Source organism: the organism of the source record quoted next, assembly GCF_019968955.1.
Source record: "MAG: Porospora cf. gigantea A chromosome Unknown PgA_NODE_719_length_11978_cov_342.472, whole genome shotgun sequence".
Taxonomy (NCBI): Eukaryota; Apicomplexa; class Conoidasida; order Eugregarinorida; family Porosporidae; genus Porospora; species Porospora cf. gigantea A.
In genome coordinates this window covers 1-11978 of record NW_027151867.1, presented here as the reverse complement: position 1 = coordinate 11978, position 11978 = coordinate 1, and the positions used below count along the sequence as shown (strand labels likewise).

At 52.1% G+C, this 11978-nt stretch overlaps 10 protein-coding genes across 12 annotated transcripts; 2 read left to right on the top strand and 8 right to left on the bottom strand.

Moving 5' to 3' along the window:
• Positions 1–87: 87 nt before the first annotated feature.
• KVP18_001433 (uncharacterized protein) lies at positions 88–363 on the top strand (the record flags this gene model as incomplete). Its single annotated transcript, XM_067951437.1, has 1 exon — positions 88–363. The coding sequence occupies one exon, from the start codon at positions 88–90 to the stop codon at positions 361–363; it is 276 nt and encodes a 91-aa protein (XP_067806565.1).
• A 52-nt stretch (positions 364–415) lies between these two features.
• Positions 416–846, bottom strand: KVP18_005143 (uncharacterized protein; the record flags this gene model as incomplete). Its single annotated transcript, XM_067949510.1, has 3 exons — positions 416–494; positions 523–715; positions 744–846. 3 exons carry the CDS (start codon positions 844–846, stop codon positions 416–418), a joined length of 375 nt encoding a protein of 124 aa, XP_067806573.1.
• Positions 847–1284: 438 nt separating this feature from the next.
• On the bottom strand, positions 1285–2289 carry KVP18_001438 (uncharacterized protein; the record flags this gene model as incomplete). The annotated part of the gene is made up of 1 exon (XM_067951442.1): positions 1285–2289. One exon carries the CDS (start codon positions 2287–2289, stop codon positions 1285–1287), a length of 1005 nt encoding a protein of 334 aa, XP_067806570.1.
• Positions 2290–2401: 112 nt separating this feature from the next.
• Positions 2402–2728, bottom strand: KVP18_001437 (uncharacterized protein; the record flags this gene model as incomplete). The annotated part of the gene is made up of 1 exon (XM_067951441.1): positions 2402–2728. One exon carries the CDS (start codon positions 2726–2728, stop codon positions 2402–2404), a length of 327 nt encoding a protein of 108 aa, XP_067806569.1.
• Positions 2729–2908: 180 nt separating this feature from the next.
• On the bottom strand, positions 2909–3913 carry KVP18_001439 (uncharacterized protein; the record flags this gene model as incomplete). 2 transcript variants are annotated; one of them, XM_067951444.1, is made up of 1 exon in its annotated part: positions 2909–3913. In XM_067951444.1, one exon carries the CDS (start codon positions 3911–3913, stop codon positions 2909–2911), a length of 1005 nt encoding a protein of 334 aa, XP_067806572.1. The 2 variants fall into 2 exon arrangements, with proteins under 2 accessions (XP_067806572.1, XP_067806571.1); XM_067951443.1 differs by having other exon boundaries at positions 2909–3877.
• A 24-nt stretch (positions 3914–3937) lies between these two features.
• Positions 3938–6139, bottom strand: KVP18_001435 (uncharacterized protein; the record flags this gene model as incomplete). The annotated part of the gene is made up of 1 exon (XM_067951439.1): positions 3938–6139. The coding sequence occupies one exon, from the start codon at positions 6137–6139 to the stop codon at positions 3938–3940; it is 2202 nt and encodes a 733-aa protein (XP_067806567.1).
• A 301-nt stretch (positions 6140–6440) lies between these two features.
• KVP18_001434 (uncharacterized protein) lies at positions 6441–7568 on the bottom strand (the record flags this gene model as incomplete). Its single annotated transcript, XM_067951438.1, has 1 exon — positions 6441–7568. One exon carries the CDS (start codon positions 7566–7568, stop codon positions 6441–6443), a length of 1128 nt encoding a protein of 375 aa, XP_067806566.1.
• A 103-nt stretch (positions 7569–7671) lies between these two features.
• On the bottom strand, positions 7672–8283 carry KVP18_001436 (uncharacterized protein; the record flags this gene model as incomplete). Its single annotated transcript, XM_067951440.1, has 1 exon — positions 7672–8283. The coding sequence occupies one exon, from the start codon at positions 8281–8283 to the stop codon at positions 7672–7674; it is 612 nt and encodes a 203-aa protein (XP_067806568.1).
• A 157-nt stretch (positions 8284–8440) lies between these two features.
• Positions 8441–11211, bottom strand: KVP18_001432 (uncharacterized protein; the record flags this gene model as incomplete). Of its 2 annotated transcripts, XM_067951436.1 has the most annotated exons (2): positions 8441–9208; positions 9238–11211. In XM_067951436.1, 2 exons carry the CDS (start codon positions 11209–11211, stop codon positions 8441–8443), a joined length of 2742 nt encoding a protein of 913 aa, XP_067806564.1. The 2 variants fall into 2 exon arrangements, with proteins under 2 accessions (XP_067806564.1, XP_067806563.1); XM_067951435.1 differs by lacking the exon at positions 8441–9208 and having other exon boundaries at positions 9214–11211.
• A 128-nt stretch (positions 11212–11339) lies between these two features.
• Positions 11340–11978, top strand: KVP18_005144 (uncharacterized protein; the record flags this gene model as incomplete). Its single annotated transcript, XM_067949511.1, has 1 exon — positions 11340–11978. A coding segment is annotated over one exon (639 nt), but the record flags the coding sequence as incomplete, so codon positions are not given.

The following is an 11978-nucleotide window of genomic DNA, read 5'->3' as shown; positions in this document are numbered from 1 at the left end:
GTCCTTCCCTTCCACATTTTTGACTTCCCAACATTTCAGTGGATTCGAGCTTGCCACTGCTCTGCTGCTTCTTCCTGCATTTGCAACATGCCGTGCCTATGGAGGCCTGAAGCGCAGCTCATTCCTTTCAACGACCGATTCTTGGTTTTTAACCTGAAACAAGGGGACCGCATGCCCATTGTGAAGGTGCGCTTTTGCAGGTACTGGCTCAAAAGCGGCCGACTCCTTAAACTCAGCCTCCTCTACCTTACAGGTCGTGCAAGCACCGAGGACCCTCTGTTCCTGCAACTTCTCGGTTCCATTCAGACGTCGCAGTCACTAAGACTGGCGTCGATCATCGTACGCATACTGCTCTATGTTTAGATTACTAATGTTTTGATGTGAATTCTGAAAATGTTTCTAAATTTCTTGCCCTTCAGAGGTGTACTTCAGCGGTCTCCACAACCAGATTTGACGGCGCTTCGTCCCGCTGCCTGGGAGGGAAACTCAGGATTCTGTTGGATAACTGACAGGCAAGCTCACCGTGGCATTGAGCTCTGCGGGCCAGGGGAACGGCTCACGCACATAGAGCCTCCTTGCTCTTCTATCTTTTCCTTGATGGCATTTAGTCGATCTTGCTTTACGAGAAGGGCCTCGGCGTTCTCCTCGATGGCCAATGTCATCTCAGGGTCGTCAGCAACGACAATAAACTCCTGAATCTCCCGGTTAGATCGTTCTGAGTGTGAAGCGTTCTGGTTTCCCACCCAAGTGTTCTATGCTGTGTTGTATTTCGTCGAGTGCTTCCCGCAAGATTGGAACACTCTCAGGAAGAGTCGATTTGAAAACTGCCAAGTCTGTCACGTTCATTACAGTATTAGGCGAATTCAACAGGCTCACGCTCAGTTGCAGCAGCCACTTCTGTGGCGAGGCGGGAACGAATCACAGACTTCATTGACAACCGACACCTACGTTCGCCCAGAATACCAACAAAAACCCGGCCTCTCCTTGACTTGTGAATCTGTGTGTGTACAACACTCACACTTGGTTTCTTGATCCACAAGTAACGTCGTGGCTTTCTCCACAGCGGAATTGGTTTCTTGATCCACAAGTGACGGAATCTTACCAAAGGTAAATCCCATTGCACCAGCTACGGCACTTACAGCAGCACTAAGAGCCCAAAGGCAAAGGATACACATTATTACCGAATGCACACTGGCTGCCACAATACTCCTTCATATCTACGTGTGACGTTCAAGCATTCTGTTTCAAGCATTATTAAATGTCTTCGTACAGCAGTTTAACTGCTTAGATTTGACCATTAGGGAAAACCCAGCTTCCTTCGGCATTGGGTACGATCTCAGGAATGGCCTGGATCTCAGGTCTCGCCTCAATCCCAGCATTGGCCTGGATCTCAGGTCTCGCCTTGATCTCAGGAATGGCATCGATTTCATGTCTCGCCTCGATCTCAGCATTGGCATGGATCCTGGGCAGCCTGGAATCCTTGAAAACGCCAAAGAACTCATCCTCGTCAAAATCGGCCTCATCCGTCTCAGTCTGGTTTTCTTCGAGCTCAAGAACCTCAAGCTCACTGCTGAGCTGTTCAAAAGCCTCAAGCTCAGTGCTGAGCTGTTCAGCCTTGTAAAAAGCCTCAAGCTCAGTGCTGTACCCCTCGTCGATATCATCATCGGTGAGATCGATCTTTGACGTCGGAACGTCGGTCAGCTCTTCTTCATCAGATTCGTTGGATTCCTTGGACTCTTCTTCCTCAGATGCGTTGGATTCCTTGGACTTGGCATCCTCATGCTTCGCAGTAACATTTCCTATAATGACCTCTGGTTGGGCGAAGAAGGCCTCACCCAGCTTAGTCTCCTCCCCGGCAGCACCGGTGGTTTCCACGCTCCCTGCCAGCCCGCTCAGGACCCAATGCAACCCATCCACATCAATGGCGTCGCATGCAAGCTGAGCCTTGCGAATGATCCGGTTCCTGTTACCCAAACGCCCATGGTTCATGGCCTTTGCCGCGGAGGTTACCGCTCGTCGCGCATCCAGGAGGCTGAGTTGGGCGACGGACAGACGATTGAGTAGATCCTCAACGCGGTCCTCCTCAATGAGCGCCGCCAAGGTCAACCCGTTAGAGAGCTCAACTCTGGTGGCGGCCATTCTTTCTTGGCAATCCGCTTGCACTTTACCCCAAGCGGCATCGGCATTGATCGCAGTTGACTCCTTAGTAGTGGTCTCAGCAGCGGCCTCAGCAGCGGTCTCAGCAGCCAGAGCAGTAGTTGCAGCAATAGCGAATACAGTGAAGCGCATGGTAAGATGTAAATATCCATCAAAAGTTCCACTATAATGTGGGGCATGAGTTCTCCGACGCTGCTCCCCTTCTGATGTCCATCTATGTCTAAAGGACTTAGCTTTGGTTATGTTACCTGCATCCGCAGGGCTCGTCACATTCGCATTTCTTGAGCCGCGCCTTGCGAATCCGTCTTCGGTGTTCACGATCCTCCTCCCACGCGTCTGATAGACGCAGGTGGAGGCATGACCTAAATTTCTCAGTCAGGCTTTCCATCCATAACATCCAGGAATCTCTAAGACCACAACCCCATTCCGAAGTCACATCGTCGCTCCAGCTAGACGCCTCAGTCTCTGGTGGAATGTTGCGTCTGATACGGTAATACTGGCTTGGTTCTGTCGCCGCCAGCGGCACATAGGACACAGTCCTGTCCACAGGGCGGTCCGCAGGCGTCTCCATTGAGGCCCATCGTGGTGGTTGGTGGTGGCGGGCAAGCCCTGGTATAGTAGCTAATACCTTCGGGTAGTTAGTGGACGTGGCGTTACGACGCATTATTCAACGATTTCGGCAGCTGCAGGCGTTTTCCAAGTAACTTGCACTATCACCTTTGCAGCGTATGCGATCCGTCGAGTGATATTTTTACGAATACGAGGATGCAGGAGTAAATACCTTGTGGTATCTGCTTAGGTGGAACTCAACGGAGGGTCCTGTGAAGATCAGCGTATCATCCGTCACGTTAGCCTTCATTACAGTCGGGGCCTCAGCGCTGATGAATTGCTCCATCTTGGCCAGCTCGGGTCCAGGGTACATCATAGTTCCCATAAACGGCCCCAGCTGGACGCGTAGAAACCCCTCATCTTGTCCGAGCACTGTGACCTCCGTCCCCAATCCATTACCAACCTTGATTGAGAGACGGTACGTAGAATTTGCGGACTTGCTCAGGTGCCAAATCGGTTTTGTGGTTCGGCATGGCTCAGGAATCTCCCAAGGATGCAACTCAGCTCCGTGAAAGACGTGCTCAAGAGCCCACTCGCCTTCGTAGGGGTCAGAAAATGTCTCTCTCTCTCTGTCGATCACGGTCGGAAGCGACTCTGGGAACTCTATCCGAACTGACAGCTCTCCGCTTACATGGATGGCGGGGAAGAGGATAGTGTCATTGGCCATAGGAACTCGAAAACCTACACCGAGACAGCGCCCGTTTACATAGACAACCATTTCAGCCAGTGCGTCTGTTCGGACCACCATGACTCCCACCTTGTCCCCCTTCTGGGGGAAAGGTCCGAAGCTGCCTTTGACAAGGGAGCTGCCGTTTGAGAGATTGCCATTGTAGAACATGCCTCTAGTCTTCCATCCCGGCAAGAACTCCGCCTCCCTCACAAATCCAACTGCCAGGTTGCCAGTGCCCTCCACTACTGTAGTTTCGAAGTAAAGATGCGTGGGTTCCACGGCTGGGTCCAGTCGAGCGTTGAGTGGCGTGCCCTGAGGTGACTGCAAAGTGAGCAGGTTGTCCATTGCCGCCAGATGGCCGTCTGAGCCGTCTGGTATGAAGTTCATACGGACAGAGTGAAGGTGGTTCGACATGCTTAGAAATGGGAGTAAACACTTCATTTGGTAATGGCCAATGGGCACCAACCGCTGAGTCATGGATACATTGATTCACAAGACACATCACGGAGAAGGTGTTTCTTCGTCGATTCGCATAAGGTCTTGTATTGTGGCATTTGTGGTGGCTTTGGATCTCTTTTTAGATGTAACGGGTAGGGACTTCACAGAGGCGGAGTCCGCGTCTACTGACTCAGTCCGGATTTTCACAAACGGGAATTTGCTGACGGAGCTCCGTGTTGGCATGCTCCTAACAGATCCACTGAGAGCATCAATAGGTTGATGCGAGGCACTCGAACGCTTGAAGAACGGGAACTTTGAGCTCTTCACCACCTTGCCTTTGCTGGGCGTCTGCAAGCTTGAAGCAGAGCCAATGGAGGATACGCTTCCACGTCGACTGGGCATGCTTGCAGCAGAGCAGATAGAGGATACGCTTCCATGTCGACTGAATGCAGCACCATTGGGTTTGAATGCCGACGCATCATCTTCGGTCTTCTGCTTCGAAAAGGAGAAAAGACTGACCCTACTCTTTTGAGATTTGGTGGATTCAGTGGAACTGGCGGTAGACACCCGTCTAATTGATCCCGCTCGTTTGAGTTTGGTCCACACCCGTAGGATAGAGTCGCTATCTCCGCGAAGTGTCAAAGGGATTCGGGCACTCATCAACTGCGCTCGAGGGCGCATGATAGTCTGATCGATTGTGGCCGAGGCTGGGATCAGAGTAGGGCAGGTAACCACACTCCACGAGGGCTTGCTGGTACCCGCTAAGCTCGCATTCTTCGCTTCCAGCTTGGTAATGAGCTCCTTCCAGTCCTCCACAGATCGAGGTGCCACAGCAAAGTGAAGGAGGCCTTTCAAATCGCCGTAGAAAGGAGACGCAGTCGTCATTTCCCCTCGAGCCTCTTGGCGTCTCAAGTACCACGTCACTACCTTGCGGTATTTTACAACCAGGCCAGTGTCAGTCTTTTCACAGGGGAAAGGGCGCCCCTCGTCTCTGGCCAGATCCAAAAACTCCTCGAACTCGTCAGCATCCACAGCAGCATTACTAGGGTCTAGGAACGCTTTACCCAATGATCTCAGCACTTTACCGACGATGTCGAGCTCCGGCGCAGCGTCTGCTGCAAGCCGACGCTCGAAGAGCATTCTGTCGCCTTCTTTTACTCGAGCGAGCAGGGCACTGTCGACAGATTTTAGCGCTTGCAGATCGGCGCCAATTAGCTTGGTGAGAAGATTCTTCAAGGTATCCCCTACTGCGTTCAGCTTATCTCTGTCTACGTGTGTTTTATTCTTCTGTATGCGTCGGAACTTCAGTGCCATCATGTTCGTCTTGGCCAGTGGCGTTGCAAGCAGGACATTATTGTATCTGATTTGCTCCGCTATCTTATCCTTGAAGTCGGATAGTGCTACAATGTTGGCGTCCAGATTCTCGATTTCACTGGGAGTAATCGTTACGTCAGCAATGGCAAACGAAAGAGGTTCCCATGCTTGGCATAGGTTGGAGAGCTCGACGTTGATTTGCTTCGCTATCTTCATGCATTCTTTAGGCCGAGTGTCATACAGCCTCCACAGAGACTCTGCGAGTAGCGGAAGTTCTTGGAGAAGGTTAATGGAACTGTACTGCTGGCGCTTTTGGAAAAAGACCCTCATCTGCGGTACCTTAGTGCGGTTGAGCTTCTCCTCGTTGACACGTTCCAACTGGTCAGCCTTGCTGGAGGCAGCCACGGCCTGGAGTATGTCCGCCGCTGCACGGTGGCTCTTTCCCTTCTTGGCGTCAGCAAAGCCTGTAACATCTTGAAGCGCCTGTGCAACACGACTCGTCTGGCTGTAGAATTCACTCGTGGGCGGCAATGGGACTATGTGATAGAATGTGCGGCCGCCTGCCTGCATCATGAGATAGGCCGTGGACCCATCAGGCAGCGAACTGCGAAAGTTGTCGGATGCGAAGGAAATGTTGCGATGGGGTGGTATGGCATCAGGCTCCACAGCTCCCACGGTTACCCGTTCTAGAGGGTTCGGGGGTAACATGCTCCGAGTGATAATCTCGAACTGCTCATCTTGCGGGTACGGGATATCTTGGGGAGAAGTGGGGATTCCAATGTTGGACACCGTAAGGCCATCTGCTGGAAGATCACCCTCAGCCGGAGGATCAACCCAAACATAGTCAATTGGAACCTGGAAAGAGGATTCCAACATGACTCGCACAGGCGCGATCAAGGACGACGCTAGTCGTCTGGACTCGTCGAAATTCGGAGACGGCAATATGTACATGGGAAATTCCCCAGTTTGAGAGTGTTTTTATGTGCCTGTAAATTTGGATCCATACATTTTATGGAACACAGACATTGTCTTTCCGTAAATCCCAAACTGGAAATCACCTTACTCTCAAATCTGACAACATGTTTAATCATGCTTTTGGTTGCTTTACTCATGCTTTTGGTTGGTTTGGGCTTTGGGTCGCTTTTCGTTGCTTTTCGTTGGTTTTGGTTGCTTTTGGTTGCTTTTTGTTGCTTTTGGCGTGCATCGGATGTCACCGTGGTCTTGAATTGGCGGGGGATGTATCGCTATCAATCTAGACGCGGGTCGGTCTCTCAAAGGCAGCCACTGATATAAGATTGGCCACAACCACCGCAAAGTTGATGATGCGCACCGCGCGAGGCCGGCTCAGTTTAGATGCCAACCGCAACCGGGAGTAGATTGCTTCGATGGTCATGCCGCCTCCAACCCCCACTACGAACTTCATCGCCCAAGACAGAGGCTTGAGTTGCAGATGAGGTGAATCAGCCGCAATTGTCAACAGAACTCTCACTCCGCCGATGACTGCAAGCCACACCTCGTTCAAATGGACCTTCGAACAGCCAACATGCCCCAGCCAGTCACCAAGGTGAAACGCCAACAGACTCGGCACCACTGAACGTCCGTTTGGATAGCACAAATAGAATGATGGCGCTTGGATCACCAGAGTGAGGCCGATGGGAACGATGTTATCGGCTGCTACGGCCCAGTATGATCCTTCAATGGTCGACACCTCGAAGTAGGGGTCCTGCATCCATCGTACCTCCTTCAGTTTGGTTAACGCCACGCGGAGAGGATCCATGGAGTACAGCCCGCTGGCTACTGCTGCACCTACAAAGGCCACCCCCGCCGCGAAGGCCACACTGACGGTCCAGGGTTCACCGTCCAGCAACCAGCACAGTAGAACCGTCAGGAAGAAAACACTTCCTGCCGAGTTACCGCCCCAGTACATGTACTGGAGACGTGGTGGATTCATGACGCTAGCAAGTACAGCGACCATTTCAGCAGCGAAAACAAAGCTCACTGTAGCCAAAGCAGACACCGTATCCGCGAAAATCTCGCTGATCGCCGTCGCTACTGGGAACATGCGAAGGGCTGCCAACATGAGGGAGAGCTGACATAATTGCAATGCCATAAACCCCATCAACGGGTTGATGTTCTCACAGGCGCGAACCAGAAATGGCCGACCCAGCAATAGGATGCTTGACGTCCAAAGGAAACTTGACAGCTTTCCATACATGAAGCTAATCCAGACATCACTGACCATCATCATATGCGCGCTGAACCCTAAAAAAGCAAACGCAATGTCGACTGACCGAAAGGACTTTGTTGGCTCGTCGATCAAGCGCAGCTCTTGGTACGTGCGCTCATTGAATGCGGACGCGCCAAATAGAGCACACCGCATGGTGCACTCGAAATTGCTGAGACCCGAACTGATGTCGTGTTTATATTCACTGCACACACAAAGTCACATCGGTCGCATGATCAACTGGCAGCAAGTCGCATGATCAACTGGCAGCAAGTCGCCTTATTGCAGAGTCGTCTGCCATCAGCGTCAGGCCGGCTCCTACTGCGCAACAAAGGTGAAACAACTCATGAAACCCAAAAACTTTGGGCCACAGTACGGGCCATTTCAGGCCGTAACAGAGCCCACCGGCAATATAGCACATGGCCATAAGCACCAGGTAGGTCAGTTCCTGTCGGTTGATGTACTCCTGGGAGTAGTAGTAAGCGACGCACATTACGTGCGCCAAGCCGGTGGTAATGAACACTAAAGCCCGCGACAGGGTGCCCAGAGCATACATCGACCCTGATAGGGTTAGATAGACACCAGCAGTGGCCAAGAACAGCTCTCCGATCACAACTACACCGACCACAACTTTGGATTCCGCGCCGCAAACAAGTACCGGCAACGCTGAGCCTGTAATCATCAGGAATATTCCTGAGTAGTCTAGCTTCCTCATGCGCTGCCGGTGGGCGTCGTCCAGCCAATACTTGTTGTGCAGCAGCGCCGACATAGAGAAGTTGAACAGCGCCACGAAGGCCGCCACGCAGCAGGAGACCCATGACCGCACAGAGGTGCAGCTTCTGAAAAGCGCCGCCAACCAAAAGGGCGACATATACAACAAGACAAGGTGGATCTTGCCTCTTAAAAGTGGTGGTTGAGGTTCCTCCCATCTTTTATTGATCAACAACAACCATAGGACACCGGCCTTCACCTTTTCCGCAGTAGATGGTGGCATCTCGAGTGGCAGTCCCATCAGAATTAAGAATATTCTAGGGTTTGAAAGGAGCTACACTCGACACCACCTTTCCTTTGGGCCTCGCTGGCAGCAGTGGTAGCTTGGGTCGTTCTGTATCAGCGGCGGACTGCTCATCCGATGAGCGCTTCAAACGAGAGTCCACATGTTTCCTTCGGGATTTCGTGTCGCCGCTTGCTGCACTTCTGGTCTCCTTATCAGCGGTTTCCTTCGACTTATCTGTAGCCGTCTTCCTCTTTGACTCCTTGTCGTTGGTCGTCTTCTTCGACTCCTTATCGCTGACCGTCTTCTTCTTTGACTCCTTATCGCTGGTCGTCTTCTTCGACTTATCAGACGTTGATTTCTTCTTCGTCTCCTTATCAGGAGTTGATTTCTTCTTCGTCTCCTTATTAGGAGTTGATTTCTTCTTCATCTCCTTATCAGGAGTTGATTTCTTCTTTGATTCGGTCGCCTTGCGACTTTTCTCGACGTCCTTTTTGGCGACTACCGACTTCCCAGATTTGCTCGTTGACACCTTGCCGTCAGCCTTGCTCCTATCGCTACTCCTCGGTTTAGTCTTCTCAGTCTTAGCCTTCTCTCCGTTTCCAGTTTTGGACGTTTTGGTGGCTTTGATGTCAGACTTGGGTTTCTCGGTCTTTTTGATGACGACAGGCTCTTCCACAGCGATGCCTTCAAGTTTAACCTCTGAATCCGCGGATAGCAAAGAATCCTGCAACAGTGCGGCACTCAGCAACTCGGGCGACCCACCGAAAGCTTGATCTAGATCCAGCTTTCGTTGACAACACTGCATCAGATCGACCCTTCATATCTCACTCTGAGGATGGACTCTTCTAATGTGCCTTTGCAACATAACCTTATCACTGTGACTTCACTTGTTTGTCCCAGTCGATGGACCCTGTCTTCAGCCTGCCGATCGTTGTGTGGGTTGTAATCCTGATCCATCAGGATGACGGTGTCAGCTGCGGTGAGGTTCAGTCCGACACCTCCAGCTCTGGTGGACAACAAGAATAGCGATATGTGCTTGTTTACATCGAATGTGTCGACCATATCTTGGCGTAAGCCTATCTCCGTATTGCCATCGAGTCGGAAAAACCCCACATCCGGTCTATGCAAAAGCAGCACCTCCTCAATCAAATCTAGAAAGGTGGTGAACTGGCTGAAGATGAGCGCCTTCCGACCCTGACCAGTGATCTCGTCAACAATGGGCAGAAGGCTTTGGATCTTAGCACCGCTGAGCAATCCGTCAAGAGGAATGATGAATTCGTCAAGCCCGTGCTCCTTAGCTTCAATGTGAATTTCGAAGTCAGACCAGCCTTTCAAAAATTCTTCAACCTTTTCGCGAGGCTTGTCAGCAAACCCCGTTACGTGCTGATGATAGTGGTCGACCAAACGTCTATACTGATCAACAGTGAAATAGCCTCGATACAGAAGCGAATGGTTGCAGATACGTCGTAGCCGATGACAGAGAGAACGCACGAATGTTTTGGGGACGGCAGCTTCATTCTCATCGGGCTTACGTCGTACCTTCGGCATCATTTGGGCAATGGATTGAGTCAAGTCTCCGCTGACAGACATAATTGCCTCCCGATAGAGCTGCAGCTGCCGACCCACCATCTCGCATCTCTCAACACGAAGGTGCTTCGCTGGGAGGTCGAAGAGGACATCACTCTTTAACCGTCGGAGAATGTACGGAGAAACCAAGAGCTGGAGGCACTCAACTTCCGGAACTGCAGGCCGGCACCGTTTCCGCGTGCGAGCCATGGTGGTTAACGAGCCTTGCAGCGCTACGGAGGGACTGTCGACAGGACTGATCACCTCAGAGCCCAGCCCAGTCAGTGGATGCGCAATGGTGTCATGTTTGGAGAAATACTTTAAGAGTAGATCGAGGTCTGCTGGAGTCATCCGATCTGACATCAAGAAGAGGAGCAGATTCCTCAATTCAGAAACCGAGTTTTGAACTGGGGACCCCGTCAGGAGGAGGCGGTTCTGGAACCGAACACCCTGATTCAGGTTGCGGTACATCTGAGAGTCGGCATTCTTCAAGAGATGCGCCTCATCCACCACGAGATAAGAGAACTGCTTTCCCTTGAAGAACATATTACGGTCCCACGACGCTGATAGGGTCTGAAAGGAAGTAAGTACCACGTCGACATCGGTACCGGATTCAAAAACCTCGATAGCACGAAACTTAGTCTCCTTTGGGCCGTGCCATTTGAGGACTCGAAGTCCCTTTCCCCAGGTTTCCAGCTCCTTGAGCCAGTTGTCTATCAGAGTGGCGGGGCAGCACACTATGGCAGGGTGCTGCACGAGTTTCTTCTCGAAGAGAAGCGCCAGGAAGGCGCATGACTGGGCAGTTTTTCCTAAACCCATCTCGTCGGCTAGGATGCCATTGACGCCAAGACTGTGTAAAGTTAGCATCCAGTGCACGCCAGCAAGTTGGTAGTGCTTCAATCGAGGGTCCCAGCCGGGGTAAGGAAACGAGTACGACTGAGCACCTCGGAATCGGCCACGAAGGAGGTTGGAGCTGACTTCAGCACGGTCGTCTGGTTTTGGGCCTCCCAGATGCTTCACAATAGCCAGGATGGTGTTGTGAGTTAAATCGAACTTCTCGTGTAACAGTACAGCTCCGCGGTCTGGAGTTGGCTCCATAGGTGGAGGGGTCACCGGAGGTGACACCTTGTCAGAAACTACACCCAGGACCTCCTCCTCCTCCTCAGATTCGGATTCCACACAGCGTTTCAGACGTTTGCCAGGTCTTATGCACGGCTCCTCATCCGTGGTGCTCATCCCCCAAGAAAGCCTGAATTGATTTCCTTCGAGGGCTGTCAGAGTGCATGACTACCAAATGCGTGGCTTAGTGCTCTCAACCCGCACAGCGCACCACCGTTGGGTGGAACCGTGACGGTGGCGGCGCGATGTGCACACACAGAATGTGGTTCGCCCTAAGACGTTTGCTGCTGCCTCTGTTGTGTTTGGGCCTCGCCGATCCACCACCGGAGATGCCCCAGCTAACCTTCCTCAATGCGCAACCATGGTTTGTGCTGGACAGATTCCTGGATTCAGGCTCATACGGTGCAACCTTTTTCGTGACTCTAAAGGCCACTAAGGACGTCGTCATAATGAAAAACTGCGACATCGACAAGGCTGACATCAACAAAGCACGCTGCACCAGTGCAAACATGGTCCAGAAGCCCACTGTCCGTGCCGTCTTGAAGGTGCCTCTCTTGGAAGATGATCGCGAGGTCCCAGAGGTGAGCAACTTCTGGCTAGAACGCGTCCGGCTGAACACCGCAGCTAACCTCGGTCTTACCACAGGTGCCTTCCACATGTGCCATCGACGATCTGACTCCGCCGGAGTCCACGGGGACTTGCTGGCCGAGTACGAACACGAGTTGATCTTCATGGCTCTGATAGACGGCGATGGACATAGGGCTGTCGCCGAGAAGGTGAACTTCTTCCCTTGGGCTGGGTTTGCGCAGTACTATGTTGAATCCCAGGGCGCCCAGCTCGACATCAGCCAGGAGAGGGAATATGCGGAACAGAAGAAGCCTGGA